The following is a 17,621-nucleotide window of genomic DNA, read 5'->3' on the forward strand; positions in this document are numbered from 1 at the left end:
TCAAGACTAAATTTTCAGTCACTTTGCACCAAAGACAAGACTCACAATTGGTTGCATTTACCCCACAGAGTTTCGTAACTGGTTGTTTTCAGAAGGTGGGGTCAACTCTGCTAGCTCTATGTAATACTATAGCTTATTAATTCTGAAAATCTGAACAATATTCATTTTTCCTTAATTCAAAATTTACTAACAATTTAGATTGTGTCATATTTTTAAAGGTGATATTTTAAATAAAAGGCATAATTACCTTCTCCAAACAGGGATATGAAAATAAAATATATAGGAAAAACCTGATTTGATTAGGCTTGTGCTGTCATCCAGCAACAGTGTTTCCTGAAGTGTGGCTCTTTCTTAACCAAGTCCTGTGAGATGCTCTGAATTAAGTAAGTTTGGGATACACTGCATACTGTATACCTCTTTTGGGAATTGACAGTGCATGTTATCACATTAAAGCCTCTGAGAAAGAAAGAAATTTGTTTAGCCTTATTCAAATCATCATTACCTAAAGTCATTTAACCTCATACCTGTTTTTCATGAAATATGTGCAAGTCTCTGTATTTTTCCAAAACATAGTAAGCCATAGAAACACTGGCTTAAACTATCTGTTCTTTTGATTTATTTTTGTCACTAATATCATCTATGAATGCTTTAATCAAGAGTCTACAGTGTTTTTACATGCACATTGATTTTTTTTTTTTTTTTTTTTAACTGAAAATGGATGACAGAACTAGGTTTCTATACTACGAATTTCTTTATGGACCCCTCTAAAGGGTTAAAAAGGAGAAAGTATAATATTGTTTAGGAATGAAGAGTCAATTTCTGACTTCTGTTTCCAGCCGACACGGAGTAATAAGGATTGGATTTACCCTTCTACCTAAAGCAATCAAAAAGGAAAAAAGAACAAAATATATGAAAGAACAGCTTATAAGAAACTAGACAGAAGGCAATAAACAACAGTGATCTCTAAGAAACAAGAAACAAAGATTACTCCAGCTTACTGCTTTGTGAGAATTTTTAGGCTATTGTGCAGAGTGGGTCATTGCAGTCAGAGCCTGGCAGAAATCTGGATTTAGGAGACCGATATGAGAGGCCAGTGAGACCCAAAAGACTAGAGTGTGCAGGAAGGGTACTGGAGAGGACACAGCAGCACAGAAAGAAAATTCTGTAGATCTGCAGTTGTCTCCCTTGAGTATTCAGCAGAGTACTGATTAGCATATGCATGTGAGGACACTACCTGGGGCAGGGAAAGAACCATCTCATCCGACAGGATTAGTGGAAACAGTACTTAGAGCTCACGTAGAGGAGAATGCCTGTTTAATACACTGATCATTGGGTAGAGTACTTAGAAGGGTCTTGCCTCAATACTTATCTCTAGCCTACACACTGCTCTGGTTTCAGCGAACAAATATTAAAAGCAAGATGTGAAAGGATTAAATTTTTTCCAAGTAACTTAAATGTGTTCATCAAAACCTATCCAAAAGCAACACAGATGTTAGAATTATCGGATAAGGACTCTTCAACAGTTATTATTATTGTGTTCTATACGTACAAAAAGTTTAAAGTTTAGTAGAGACATGGAAGATGTAAAAAAAAAAAAAAACAAAAAAAAACAAATTAAACTTTCAGAGACGAAAATTTCACTGTGACATGAAACATGCACTGGATGTGATTAATGACAGATTAGACATTGCAGAAAAACACATTAGTAAACTTGAATAGGTAACAATAGAAACTATTCAAAATAAAATGGAGAAGAAAGAATTTTTAAAAGTGAAAAGAGTATCTGTGAACTTTGGTACAACTTCAGGCAGCCTAATATTAACACTAATGTAACTGGAATCCCTGAAAAAAGGAGAGACCAAAAAAATTTTTGAAAAAATAATAGCAGACATTTTCCAAATTTGAAGAAAACTACAAACCCACAGATCCAAGAAGTTCAATAAACCTCCAAACACAAGAAACATGAGGAAAATCACACCAAGGGACATCATATTCAGTATATCACTGCTGAAAATCAGCGATAAAGAAAAAATCTTCAAAACAAACAGAGAATAACAGGTCATCATATACAGAAAAAGAAAGGTAAGGATGACAGTAGATTTCTTGTCAGAAACAGTGCAAGCAAGGAGGCAGGGGAGTGACATTTGTAAAGCACTGAAAGAAAAAAAAACAACTGTCAACCTGGAATTCTCTACCTCGCAAAGTATCATTCAAAAATGAAGGTAAAATGTAGACTTTTCCAGACACACAAAAGCTAAAAGAATACATCACTGGAGACCAGCACTACAAGGAACATTAATAGAAGTCCTTCAGGTGGAAGGACTACAATAACATAGGGGAATATGGATCTAAACAGAAGAATGAACAAAATACAAATATACCCAAAGGGAATGGTAACTACAAAGCTAAATAGATAGGCATTTTTTTTGTTGTTTCTTCTCTTGCTTTAATGAAGGATGCCAGCTAATCCACTTCAGCAGATATAAGAAACATGATTGGGCATAAATCAGTAATGCTTTATATTTTAAAGAAAAAAAGACATGAAGATCGAATCTATACATAATTGTGGTAACAGTAGTAATAACAGCAGACATTTATTGAGCCCTTACTATGTGCCAGATACTGTTCTAAAGTCTTTATTCACATTTATTACCTCATTTAATCCTCACAACCATTCTAAGAGGCAGACTCTTTTATTTCCATTTTACAGAGGAAGAATCTGAGGCATAGAGACATTAAGTAACTTGCGCAAGGTCACATGGTTGGTAAGTAGCAGAACTGGGATTCCAGCCTAGGTGGTTTGGCTCCAGAGCCAGTGGTCTTAATCACTATACTAAATCACCCTGCAGGTTGTATAATATTAAAGAATAATATGATTCCCTCATTAACTCTTATTGTATAATAACTTCTGTGGGCAGGCTTTAATAATTTACAGATTTTTTAAAAATTATTCAAGTCACATGTTTCAAATGAATTAAACAACCTTTTACACTGACAGTTGGATAATTTAGACAGAACAACCCATGACCACACAGCACTCTGCCCTTTTTTCCTTATTTCCTTTTTTCCTTACCTGGTCCCAGGGTGGGGCCCTCTCTCAGGTCCCACATGCTTCCTGTCTTTATTCTTGTAGCTTAGTACAAAAGATGTGATTATTAACAGTTCCTCCTGCTCCAAGACTCTGCTGCGTGGGTCCCTGATTCTTACCCATCTGTAGCACATACTGTTGGCACATACTGTTGGAAAAATGGCACACATAGACTTACTCAAAACAGGGTTGCCACAAACAACACAGTATCTGTGGACCACCACAAAGTGAAGTGTAATGAAATGAGGTATGCTTATATTTTGAGAGCAGTTACTGGTACTAAGTAGTGAGAGGGTTCTAACTGAATCTGACATTTAAAGTGTAGGGTGGAGTGGGTTGAGGAGGATAGAAGAGAAAGAGGCAAGGCCTTCAGAGAAAGCAACCCTTCAAGGAGTTTTACTCCTGCTGTCCAAGGGACTGTCAAATCCAAAATCAATCCAGAGAAAGCTAAAGTTTATTATGATTGTCATATTTGATAAGACCCAGACATAAAGTCTAGTGGACCTGTTTGCCCTTCCTCTTTCTTTCTTCCCCTTCCCACTGTAAAACATCACCACCTTTTCTTTGGTGCTATGCTAACAAGTCCTTACAAAAGCAACAAGTCTCCCACTTCAGCTTGTTTTTGACCTCATGCTTTCAGGCCTCACATCTAGAGAAACTAAGTGGAAAAAATACTGTTTTTGTTTTTTTTTTTGGAGGGGAATATGTTATTTGGGAATTTTCTCAAATATTAATCCCTTTTCTTCCCTAAAGTTCCTCCCCTTCCTACTTCATTTAGGATAGGAGGTGCATTTCTTTCCCAGAGGTTGAAATGTTTCCTAGGGAAATCTGCCACATTATGTGATTCTAGACAGTTTAAAGGCAGCACTTACATTGATTAGGTTTCTCTGAGGAGAAGCCCCAAAGCAGAAGTCTCTGGCAAGGATTAGTTCTGGGGTGGTGGTGATGAGCAACTCAGACCAAAGGAGGGGAGCCCTTGAGGGTCTATACATGCATTCCTAGGCCTCAACATTTACGGTACTTGAAAGTGCTTGTATCTAAATGTCTTGCTTTTCTGTTTGGTCTAATTATTAGAGCTACTAATATTACAAATGAATGAACATCCCCTTGGATTCTGACAGGTTGGTTCAAAATCTTGCTCCATCACTTACTGTTTACAGTGTCTGTGAGCCTCAGTTTCTTAATCCGTTGTTGTGAGGATTAAATGGGTCAGTGTATGTAAGATGCATACCAGAGTACTTGACACATGGTGGGCTTTACATAAATGTTTAGGTCCATTTTTTCCATTCCTTTTATAGTTAGTTAACTATGGCAGACCTGAAAAATAATACAGGAAAACTTGGAAAGCTTAGTACTTGAGACATGAGTGTGTATTTTATTTCTAGTGAATTGTTTGGTTTTACTGGATAATTATCAGGTTTTATTTAGTAGCCTGTATAATATAAGTGGCATGTTGGTGCTGCTTCTAATGAGTAAAGAGCTATTTCAGGTGTTTTGCATTTTTGGTGTATATTATAGTTAGAGAAACCGAGGAGTCATGTAGTCCAGAGGATCCCAAACTGGTGGGGCTGCAGAATCACCTGGGGAGCACGTTCAACCTAGATTCTCAAGTCCTACCCTCAGAGATACTGGTTAAATTGATTGGGTTAAAGCTGAAAAATTACATGCAGATGCACCATTTGACTGTATCCCTTGTATAGATCAGGAAACTAAGGCCCAGCTCACACAGTGTTAGAACCAGGACTTGGTGTTAATTAACTAAGTTAATTAAGAAACTAGGAAAATGGTAAAGAATCATTCAACATTTTAATTAATGCACCAGGCTCTGGAGCTTACTAAGACATGGTGCCTGCTCTTAAAGACTGCTAGAGGAGACAAACATAACATAAATACTAGTATGAAGTCAAAAAGACTGTTTTAGCAATAACAAAGTTACTTTGGAATCATGACTGAGGAAGTATCTGGAGAGAGTCAGGAAGGCTCCTTAGAGGAGGTGGCATTTGATCTGAGCCTTGAAGGGATGAGAAGCCTGCCTGGCAAAGGACAAAGGGGGAGATAACATGCAGAAGTGTGGAGTCATAAAGCAGAGTGTGCTTGGAGAAGACAGCCTATCCTTTATAGCTGGACTGTGGACTGGAGTTGGGGAAATGAGGCTAAAAAAGACAGGCTAGGCTGGACACTGAAGAGACTGAAGGTCTCTTTGCCAGGAATTTTAATACCACATGTGCAAAGGAGGTTTTTGAGCCTGGGTGGCTTGCTTAGATAGAACTTTTGGACAGATAATTACGGCTTTATTCTGGAGGGAGATTTGGAAAGACAATGACTAGAAATTGTCATTATTATTGCTTTCTTTTGTTAGCAACTTTTGTAATTTAATGAGCCTAATGATAGCAACCTTTCCCTTACGAGGGATTTAGGTTGTTTTTGTTGTTCTGCATAGTACTCGTGTGTATGAGACTTTTTGCCTTTGTTATTTCTAAGGATAAGTCTCCAAAAATAGTATTAACAGATCAAAAGATATGATCCACCTGACACCTCAGTATTTTTATTTTTTTACAGTAGAGTGTGTTAATTTTCTGTAACACAAGCAGTATAAAAATAGTTTCACTACATTAATAGCATTTGGTGCTTTTTTTAAGTTACGCTAATTTAGTGGTTTGCTTTAATTTCACTTTTTCTGATTAGCAAGGATTTTTTCCTCTGTGTGTACTAGTATTAACTCCTATGTAAATTTCAGTATTAATATTTTAATTACCTTTCTCTTTTCATTTCACAAGTTTTCATATTTCTCAAGTTAAACTGCCAAATAGTTTTTAAAAATATTTGAGAAAGCATTAGTATTACTTTTACAAATACATAAACCTTATAATCTCTCAGTATAAAATAAATTTACTGTTTTTAATATTTGCCTCTCACATGAATATTTGGTTAGTATCTTCAAGCCAGTATTCACCTAAGTGACATCCATTGTTTTACTTTTAGTTCTTCTTGTATAAGAACCAATATCATGCTATTAAACAACAAGTCAGGCCAGGCATGGTGGAACACACTTCTAATTGCAGCACTTTGGGAGGCTGAGGCAGGAGGATAGCTTGAGGCCAGGAGTTCAAGACCAGCCTGGGCAAAACAGCAAGACCTTGTCTACAAAAAAATTTTAAAAATTATCCGGGCATGGTGGTATGTGCCTAGTTTCTCATGAGGCTTGAGTGGGGAGGATGGCTCAAGCCTAGGAGGTCAAGGCTATAGTGAGTCGTGATTGCACCACCATACTCCAGCCTGGACAACAGAGTAAAACTGTCTCTTAAAAATTTCTTTTTAAATTTAAAATTTAAGCAAGTCATGAAGTTTGTGGTGTTCTCATTCAGAATTTTTTACCTTGATATTGAACTCAATTACATTTATTTAAAACATGTTAAATTAAAGCTACTTTGATTACATGTTTTAAAATTAAAATTATACATGGTCACTATTGGAAAACCTGATTTACCTGTAAGCTTACAGTGTCCAGACTTTCCTCAAGGTGATCTTTTCTGTAGTTATCAAAAGCAGTTACTGTATTCTTATTGTCATAAGGGATTGAGTTCTCTACTGAGTTCTCTACTGAGATGGTATAGCTTTATTCTAAGCAACCACAATCTGAATGGATGCTTTTCTTTCTCAAGGTGATCCAATAAAGCTGTCATTAATTAAGAGGAAAATGCATTTCTTCTCCTTCTTACATATTTTGAGTTTTCTGATTCTAAATGTCCCCCGCTTCTTGTGTCAGAATTTTATAAGGGGGCCAAGTGAGGGAAGCATAGGCCTTGAAAAGTACCGCATGGTCTAGTCAAAAGCACAAGTCAGGCATATTGGATCTCTCCACTCTGGCAGAATCTGGGTTACTAGCTTGTAGCATGCCTAAGAATTTAAACTCACCTCTTCTGCTTAAATAGCTGGTCCACTTTAGTGGGCTGGAAGCATCTGGCCAATTGCCTGTGGCTACCATTTTGTATCACTGAAAGCAGGGATGTGCTATGCTGGCAGACTTGGGCCAATTAGGAATTTTATTTGAACTTTGATGTAATTAATTATATAAATTTGACCTATTAAATTTGAGGAAGGGTTGTTTCAAAACACTAATTTTTGTATATCAAAAATAATGAGGCCAGGCACGGTGGCTCACGCCTGTAATCCCGACACTTTGGGAAGCTGAGGTGGGCAGATCACTTGAGGCCAGGAATTCGAGACCATTCTGGCCAACATAGTGAAACCCCATCTCTACTAAAAATACAAAAACTTAGCCAGGCGTGGTGGTAGGCATCTGTAATCCCAGCTACTTGGGAGGCTGAGGTAGGAGAATCACTTGAACCTGGGAGGCAGAGGTTTGTAGTAAGTCAAGATCGCGCCACTGCATTCAAGCCTGGGCAACAGAGTCTCTGTCTTTAAAAAAAAAAAAAAAAAAGTCTGCCTTCTATACCCTTAGTTATATATACTTCCATAAACATGGTTAACAATTTCTTGTGTAAACTTCTAGAAATTTCCTATGCATATTAAATCAGATCTATATTAAAATATGTATCTTGTCTATCCTTTAACAAAATAGAAATGGGAGCCGTTCCACATATACATACAGTTTTACACCCTGCTTTTTGAACTTACTGTCTTACAGCCATCTTTGTATGCTAGCACATGTAGATGTTCTTCATTCTTTTTAAAAACAATGTTGAGTAATGTTACAGCTCGTTTAGAATTTGTCTAGCAGGCTTTCTGGTTTTTGCAGGAAAGTCCCCCCCCCCAAAAAAAATTAAAAGATAAAAACTAAAAACAATATTGAGGATTTTCTAAAATTTTCTAAAATTTAGAAGGATTTTCTAAAAATGCTACCTCTAACAATGCTGCAGTGTAAATCCTTGTATATACACGCATCTTTGTGTACTTCTATCTACTGGTTAAATTTCTAGGGATAGAATTGCTGGGTCAAAAAAGTACTATCACATTATTCCCCAAATTTATATGCCAATTTAAAAACTAAGAATTTATTAAAAGTACCTAAATTTTGAAGGAGAATGAAATTAGGATTAAAGCTTCTATATGCACTATACATGTCTAAACTACAAAACATACTCACTACTAATACTGGACACCCTCATTTGGCTTGCACACATAGTATTTTCTTAAAATGGACCCAAAGTGAAAGAAAGTCTGTCACCTCAGCAAAAGAAATTAGGGCAGTCCCGTAGGAGGAAATGCTGATTTTAGGAACTGGTTTCAAAAGTCAGGTGAAATACTTTACCCCATAATGATTTTATATTTGTAAAATTTAAGAAGCTATGTAAATATAAACATTTATTTCTCTTTAAGTTTGAGCAGGGTATTTTCCTTTTATCCCTTGCAAATTCAGCCTTTTCTTAAATCTCTGTATCTCTGCCTCTATCTCCATAGCAACAATGTCCTCTGAAAACCTGATCCAGGTTCAAGAACATGCCTTCTAAACAATGATAGTGTTGGTATGATTAAAATGACTTTTTGTTAGGCAGCTGGATTTTCAATGTTTTTAAAATGCTGGTCTATCTCAACCAGACGCAATAGAAGGGGTGGCCTGTGGATTATGTGTTTGTCTTCCTTTTGTTGCTGGGTCATTTATATTTAATATTTTGTTTTTCTGATAATCTTAATGAATACCTGTGTAATATATTCCACAGATTTCAATGGGACAGATGTTACAAGATTTTGGAAAATTTCTTGGGATGTTTCTTCTTGTTTTGTTTTCTTTCACAATTGGACTGACACAACTGTATGATAAAGGATATACTTCAAAGGAGCAGAAAGACTGTGTAGGCATCTTCTGTGAACAGCAAAGCAATGATACCTTCCATTCGTGAGTGTCTTTTAAATGTTTTAGTAAATATATTTGTCTTTTAACCATCTTCTATATGAATTAGTATCTATAGAAATAGAACTTCAAATTTTAAGAAATTCCTTATTAATGTTCATAAACTTTAATAAATACTTATTTTTCATGAGTCACTATAGTCATCTTTACATACAGAATCTTAAACAGTGGGTCCAAGTTATTACCTTGTCTTCCCTACTGCAGTCTATCTTAACAGAGGAATTATTGGCATTTTGTGTGCTCTTAGCATTTTGAGCAATTCTTTGTCAGTCCCATATATTGCAAGATGTTCAGCATCTCTGTCCTTCAGGTATTAAATGTCAGTAGCAACTCTCAGTCATTGTTACAGCCAAAAACACTCACAGCTTCAACACTTTTTAAGAGGTCATTAGAATTGAGAATCATTAGAACTTCATGAACATTTTTTTCTCTAATGTATCATAAGGATTTGAACACCCTGTTTTGAGGTAAACAAAATACCTCCCCTCATTTTTAAATAAAACAATGGAGAAGGGGTGTGGAAGGACACATTTGTCATGTTCCTATTATGTGTCAACTATTCTTTAGTTATTTTGTGTGTCATCTTATGTAAAGAATAAGATTAATGAGTGTCAGTGTAGCCTTTACTATATACCAGACAATGCTCTAAGTGCTGAGCAAATGAAGCATTAGTAAACAAAACTATCCTGATGAAGCTTAACATTCTAGGGAGGTGATACAGGCAATAAAAAGAGGAGTAAAATACTTATTATGTTACACAGTGGTCGGGGCTACAAAGACAAAGCATGAGCTAAAGAGCATCTGTGTGTCAGAGTTCAGTTTTAGCTAAGGAGCTAAGGAATGCCCCAGAAGAGATAGCATTCATGTGAGGATCTAAAACTGGTAAAGGAGCAAGCCATGAAGAAGATTTCTGGGGGAAGAGCATTTAGAGAGAGAGAGAACAGCAAAGGCCAGTGTCCAGAGGTAGGAGCATGACTGGCATGTTCAAGAAAATGCCAGGCAGGCAGTGTGGATGCAATGTGTTGAGTTGGAGGGGGAGTTGTAGGAAATGAAATCAGAAAGGTAATGGGGATCATGTAGGACCTTTTTGCCCTTGTAAGGATTTTGAGTTATTGAAATTGAGTTATTTGAAGGTTTTGAGCAGAGGTGTGACAAAATCTAATTAGATATTAACAAATCATATAGGCTGCCTTGTTGAGAACAGACAGAAAGGCAGCAAGGGGTTAAAGAGTTATGAATAATTTATCTATCTTCTTAGGGCCTGTCTCTTTGTTTAAAGAAAGACATATCTGTACTGTGGAAATCAACATCATTTTAAAATAAAGAATTGTTCCTGGATTATCAGTGTTTTATTTAAATAATTTTGATATAAACAAATTATTCGTTTTTGCTAATTTCTTTAATTGCCTTTTAAACAGAAATGTAATTGTCTTTACAGGTTCATTGGCACCTGCTTTGCTTTGTTCTGGTATATTTTCTCCTTAGCGCATGTGGCAATCTTTGTCACAAGATTTAGCTATGGAGAAGAACTGCAGTCCTTTGTGGGAGCTGTCATTGTTGGTACATACAATGTGGTGGTTGTGATTGTGCTTACCAAACTGCTGGTGGCAATGCTTCATAAAAGCTTTCAGTTGATAGCAGTAAGTTCATTCTTTTAAAAACTTTATATTCTCCTCAGACCATACTAAGTGCATACAATAGATAAAACAGCCAAAGATTATAAGATTATGAGAATTGAAAAATAGTATTTTAAAATTAACTATAGATTTTTAAAATGTAAGTAATGTATAATAATTGCAAATGTTGAACAAAATTTTTTCTACAAGGTGTGGAAACATCCCCCATATTTGTGTGTGTGTTCCTATTCTACTTTGCTTTTTAATTTGCCTTTTATATAGAATCATGAAGACAAAGAATGGAAGTTTGCTCGAGCGAAGTTATGGCTTAGCTACTTTGATGATAAATGTACGTTACCTCCACCTTTCAACATCATTCCTTCACCAAAGACTATCTGCTATATGATTAGTAGCCTCAGTAAGTGGATTTGCTCTCATACATCAAAAGGCAAGGTCAAACGGCAAAACAGTTTAAAGGTAAGAAATTAGAAGCTTGAATGGCAACATAAAAGTTTTAAGAATTCCTAATCTCAGATATTTCTTAAAGCATAAGTATGCAAGTTCCCTAAGGGCTGTGACTGTCTGACTTTTTTCACTGCTGTGTTCCCTAATGTATGGCATTGCATCCAACATAAAGTAAGGACTCAATAAATACTATTGAGAGTGAGAGGGCTGGGCGCGGTAGCTCACGCTTGTAATCCCAGCACTTTGGGAGGCTGAGGCAAGCACATCACTTGAGGTCAGGAGTTCGAGACCATCCTGGCCAACATGGTGAAACCCTGTCTCTACTAAAAACACAAAAATTAGCCGGGTGTGGTGGTGCATGCCTGTTGTCCCAGCTACTCAGGAGGCTAAGGCAGTAGGTTCACTTGAACCCAGGAGGTGGAAGTTGCAGTGAGCCAGGATCAAGCTACTGCATTCCAGCCTGGGTGACAGAGCGAGACTCCACCTCAAAACAAACAAATATGTGTGTGTGTGTGTGTGTGTGTGTGTGTGTGTGTGTGTGTATATATACACACACATACATATAATTATTAAGAATGAGAGACAGTACTGAGATTTTTTTTTTTACTTTTCAGATTCCTCCAATATATAAAATTTCATCTCATAGTTTTAAAACATGGGAAATATTCGAAATACCTATTCTGTCACTGTAGCTAAAGAATGACTACTAGAATCAGCTCATATTTTTCTGGTTCTTCTTGAAAGCCATTCAATACATCAATAATTCAATATATGTTACTATAAACCAGGGGTTGGGACATTTTTTCTGTAAAGGTCCAGATAGTAAATAGTTTACACTTTTCAGGCTGAGACAAAATCAGAGATATTGTGTAAGCAGTGATACAATAAGAGAGAAAACAAATTTTCACAAAACTTTTATGGATAAAATTGAAAATATAACAATAACAGTAATAATTTTTTAAATACAGATCTACTAATGAAAAGAATGGAATTCCTTTTGGGAGGGGATAAATTTTCACTTAACTAGAGTTTAAAATTAGTGTTATTATCAATTGATGATAAATGTTCATCTGTAAAATCTATTCTTAGCTCACAGGCTGTAAAGTCAGGATATGGACCATATTTGGCCTGTGGGTTGTAGTTTGCCAATCCCTGCTATAAACTAAGGATTCCTAAGACTAATTTTTTCCAATCAAGATAAACATAAAATTAAATGCATTAAACTAATATGCAGGCTATATTTGTTTTAAACAAGTGTTGAATATTATGCCATGTAGTAGCAAAACTGTAGTCTAATAAAGCATTTAAAGATGTGTTTGTGTCTGTGAATGTATTTTTGAACTCTACCTCATTTAAATATTGTTTCTGCATATCCTTAGTATCATATTGTTGTTTTGAAGGAATGGAAAAATTTGAAACAAAAGAGAGATGAAAACTATCAAAAAGTGATGTGCTGCCTAGTGCATCGTTACTTGACTTCCATGAGACAGAAAATGCAAAGTACAGATCAGGCAACTGTGGAAAATCTAAATGAACTGCGTCAAGATCTGTCAAAATTCCGAAATGAAATAAGAGATTTACTTGGCTTTCGGACTTCTAAATATGCTATGTTTTATCCAAGAAATTAACCATTTTCTAAATCATGAAGAGAGTAATTTTCAATAACAGATCCAAAAGACTATATTGCATAACTTGCAATGAAATTAATGAGATATATATTGAAATAAAGAATTATGTAAAAGCCATTCTTTAAAATATTTATAGCATAAATATGTTATGTAAAGTATGTATATTGAATTAGTTTTTTAAAACCTTCTGTTAGTGGCTTTTTGCAAAAGCAAAACAGATTAAGTAGATAGATTTTGTTAGCATGCTGCTTGGTTTTCTCACTTAGTGTTTTAAAATGTTTTCTTTTTATGTTTTAGAGGGGCAGTTATAAAATGAAGATCGGCAAATGTGGGCTGATCTTCATAGGATACACTTGAAATATAGAAGTTATGGTTTAAATATCTCTGTTTTAGGAGTTCACGTATAGTTCAGTATTTATTGTTTAGGAGTATAACTTTATCTAAAATAATAGTCTATTTTTTTCTTTTGTATTTTGTTATAATCTTAAGCAACAAAGAAAAAACCCTAATATTTGAATCTATTTATGTCTTTCAATTTAAATTCACTTCAGTTTTTGTTATTGTAATATATTTACTTTTACATGGTTATAATCACTTTATATTTTTAACATTTTTTTCACTTAATATTTTATATATACATTTCCATGTATTCATGTAGTTAGTCCACGTATTTAAATTTTTATAGAATTATATAGTTTTTGAAAAATATAGTCAGTAGATGTTTTATTTTTTAGCTACAGCATTCAATTATGTTTATAAGTTTGCGTAGCTACTTGTCGACATTTGGTTGGTTTTAATTTTTTCGTATCATAATAGTCCTATTTTTTTTTCAAGTTGGAGTGAATGTTTATAGTTTTAAGATAGGACACACTTTATCACATGTAGTCACAACCTGTTTTGTTTTTGTAAAACATAGGAAGTCTGTTTAATGGAATGATTTGTTTTATATTTGGGAATGATTTGTTTTATATTTGGACTAAGGTTCTTGAGCTTATCTCCCAAAGTACTTTCCAGAATTTAACATAGCTTCTATAAAAGTGACTTCATACTTATTTGTGGATCATTCTTGCTGCTTAAGATGAAAATCATTGGTTTTTTAAAATTAAAGAATAAAATATGTGTTTAAATTTTTTGTGTTCACATAAAGGAATGTAGCTAAAATGTTTTCATAGGCTATTATATATTCTTGCAGTATTTCCAGTTAAGAGGGTATTTATTAGGTATATAATTCTCCTCTTAACTGAATGTCAGATGGTCTTACGCCACAGGGTGCAGGTAACCCTTGGTCTGTAAGCACCACCGATCCAGGGATCATTGTCTAAATAGGTTAGTATTGTGTTTCATCTTGCTTTTGCATTTTTATTGTTTAATTTCTAAATTTTAAGTGTTCCCTCTTTGGGGCAAATTCTTATAAAAATGTTTATTGTAAAGTTATATATTTTGTCTACAATGGGATTATGCACTTCCCAATTGGGATTTTACATCTGGATTTTTAGTCATTCTAAAAAATACCTAATTATTAAAATATTTATAGAGTGCCTACTGTATGCATGAGTTGAGTTGCCTATGAGGTACATTTTGAATGACAGCATCGTGTAAGAAAAAAGGTGAATAAAATTTGACATTAGATGATAAATGGATAGAGTCTGTCCATTGTATTACCAATTTTTAAAACTTTAGATATACAGTAGTCCCCCTTTATCTGCAGTTTCACTTTCCATGGTTTCAGTTACCCATAGGCAATCATAGTCCAAAAATATTGAATGAAAAATTCCAGAAATAAGTCTTGAGGTTTTGTTTGTTTATTTCTTAGAGACAGGGTCTCTCTTTGCCCAGACTCTCTCTGCAGTGGCATGATGATAGCTCACTGCAGCCTCGAACTTCTGGGCTCAAGCAATCCTCCTGCCTCAGCCTCCCAAATTGCTGGGATTACAAGTGTGAGCCTCCATGCTCAGACAATTCTTAAGTTCTAAGTTGTTCACTGTTCTGAGTCATATGATGAAATCTCATGCCATCCTGCCTGGGCATGAATCATCCCTTTGTTCAGCATATTCACACAGTATATATTATCCACCACTTAATCACTTAGCATCATTCTCTGTTATCAGATCGACTGTCATGGCATCCCACTGCTTGTGTAACCCTTGCCTTATATGTAACCCTAATTTTACTTTATAATGGCCCCAAAGTGCAAGAGTTGTGAGGCAGGCAATTTGAATACGCCAACGAGAAGCTGTAGCCTGCTTCCTTTAAGTGAAAAGGTGAAAGCTCTTGACTTAAGGAACTTCAGGAAAGAGAAAAAATGTACATATGGTAACATCTACAGTAAGAACGAATCTTTTGCCTGGGAAATTGTGAAAAAGAAAAAAAATCTGTGCTAATTTTGCTGTTACACCTGAAACTGCAAAAGTTACAGCCACAGTGTGGGAAGTGCTTAGTTAAGATGGAAAAGGCATTAAATTTGTGGGTAGATGGTATGAACAGAAGCGTGTTCCAGTTAACAGCAGTTGGGCTCAGAAGTATCTGTGGTTTCAGGCATCCACTGGGGTCTTGGAACATATCCCCTGTGGATAAGGGGGGACTACTGTGCCATGTTTTGAAATAATCTACCAAAACAAAGACCTGTATGTGAACATTTCTAGAAGCTGTATTCATGCTGTCAAACTAAAAACAACCAAATGTCCATTAACTAGTGACTGGATCAGCAAATTGTACATCCATACAATGACAATTTATTCAGCAGTAAAAAGGAATTGTATCACAGAGAAACAGAGCTACTAGGATATTTGCAGGCACACATGTATGTGTGTGTACAGTGATTTGTTTACAGGGATCTGACGTTACACAATTGCTGGAGTTGGTAAGCAGTCTCTGTAAGTCTCTGTTTTTTCATCTAATGCTGGAGCAAAGCTGGAAGTCCACAGGGTAGGCAGGTGGGAAGAAAAGATGGATGTCAAATGGGAGAGATCAGGGACAAGCTGGAACCCATGAAGACAGACCAAGTCCCATGTGACTCCTCTCATCTCCAACTTTATGATGTGGTACCCTGTTGGAGGAGTGTTGCCCTTTGCCACTTGCTTTTGCAAGTATGTTGCTAAATAGTCACTTGACCCAGGAATCAGAGAAGCTGAAGGAGGATCCAAGGAAAGGTGGGTCAGCTGTAGGCCTTGCTACTGCCCCATATTAGCAAAGTGAACCAGCAGATAAGTTACAGCACGTGTGAGCTGCAGAAGTGCCCGCATCAAGAACAAAACAGCTGCTGCTTCACTTCTGCTCTCCAGTCTCACGCTAAAATGTCTCTTGTAACTGGAAGCATACAAGGAAGGGAATTTTGGGAAATATAATTAGGCCTAGCCAAGTTGATACATTATAAAGCCACCGCAGGAACAAACTGCTGATATATGCAATAGCATGGATGAATTTTTAAAGTAAGTGAAAGAAGCCAGTCACAAAAGGCTACAATACTGCATGGTTCCATTTAGATGACATTCTAGAAAAGACAAAACTATAGGAACTGAAATCAGATCATTGAGTACCTGGGTCTAGTGGTCTAGGAGACAACTGACTGCACACTCATCAAACTGTATGCTTAAAAAGAGTAAATTTTAATGCATAGAAATTATGCCTTAACAAACAAGACAAAAAAATCTAAAATATAATGCTACAACATACTAAAATAAATAAGAAAATAGCAGGGAATCTTCCAATTCATTACCACTGCCAAAGAAAGTGGTGCTTGCATATGCAAGTTGGTAGCCCATCACTCACACAGCACAATGGGGTACAGTAATAAATGCCAAGGTGAATAACTTCATATTACTTTTTCAAATTCATTTTTGCTATTTGGGTTCTATGATTTTTCATTTAAATTTTGGAAACTATCAATTTCTAAAAAAAAAAAAAAAAAACACTTGGGATTTTTATTGGAATTGCTTTCAAACTAGAGACCACTTTGGGAAGAACTGACATCTTAACAGTATTGTCTAAACTATCAACATGATGTAGCTTCTCATTTAATTAAGTCTTCCTTAATTTCCCTTAGCAATGTTTTATAGTTTTTAGCATTGAAATCTAATAGCATTGTATATTAATAACTAAAAAAATAGAATGAGATTCTACTCACGTGAAATCCCAATGAAGACGAGGTTGCTTATCATTTAGTTATGTGTTCAGATTTCAAAGCTTAACATCTTTCCTTAAAGTAACTAGAGGTTGTTGTTATTAATTGTTTGAGGGATGCAAACCAACTGCTAATCATTGACAGTCTTTCTTAAAATGATAAAAACGGAAGTGCTCTTAATCTTATTAATAAATACTTATTATCTCTTTTCTACCTGATAAAGAAAACTTTGTTTGAGTCCTTAGACTTCAAAATTTTTGTTTTCCTCAGAAAATACATGTATAAAATACCAAATAAATTGAGGGTATAGGTCCTGGGAGTAAACCAACTGGGTCTAGTTATTCAGATTACACTAAGAAACTAGTAATAGTATCAGGGATAATCACTGCTCTGAATTTCTCATTTGTAAGTTAATTTATTAGTTTTCTGGCATCACAGCCCCATTCGTAAACAAGCTGTGTTTCTGAAAGATACACTTAGAAGAATTTCCCATTACAGTGCTTCTCTTCATTTGACAATTTCATATTGTGTTTTCCTATTCTGCTCTCCCTACCCACAGACTGAAATAAATACTTCAGATATGCAACACATAAATTAGGAAAAATTTTATATGCTAGTTGATGCTTTAAAAATAACCATCTTCTGTAATCCCAGCACTTTGGGAGGCTGAGGCGGGTGGATCAAGAGGTAAGGAGATCAAGACCATTCTGGCTCACACGGTGAAACCCCGTCTCTACTAAAGATACAAAAATTAGCCGAGTGTGGTGGCGGGCACCTGTAGTCCCAGCTACGCGGGAGGCTGAGGTAGGAGAATGGCGTGAACCCGGGAGGC

General features: G+C 35.7%; 1 protein-coding gene across 2 annotated transcripts in view; it reads left to right on the top strand.

The window, feature by feature from the left end:
• The window catches only part of TRPC1 (transient receptor potential cation channel, subfamily C, member 1), an 80,361-nt gene extending 67,291 nt beyond the window's left edge, over nt 1-13,070 (top strand). For both annotated transcript variants that reach the window (XM_012001286.1, XM_012001275.1), the window contains 4 exons: nt 8,770-8,945; nt 10,399-10,600; nt 10,859-11,053; nt 12,442-13,070. In XM_012001286.1, coding sequence (XP_011856676.1) covers nt 8,770-8,945; nt 10,399-10,600; nt 10,859-11,053; nt 12,442-12,669 — 801 coding nt within the window. In that variant the 3' untranslated portion in view covers nt 12,670-13,070. The remainder of the gene's footprint in view (nt 1-8,769; nt 8,946-10,398; nt 10,601-10,858; nt 11,054-12,441) is intronic.
• The last annotated feature ends 4,551 nt before the right edge of the window (nt 13,071-17,621 follow it).

Source organism: Mandrillus leucophaeus, unplaced genomic scaffold (genome assembly GCF_000951045.1).
Source record: "Mandrillus leucophaeus isolate KB7577 unplaced genomic scaffold, Mleu.le_1.0 Scaffold1176, whole genome shotgun sequence".
Taxonomy (NCBI): domain Eukaryota; kingdom Metazoa; phylum Chordata; class Mammalia; order Primates; family Cercopithecidae; genus Mandrillus; species Mandrillus leucophaeus.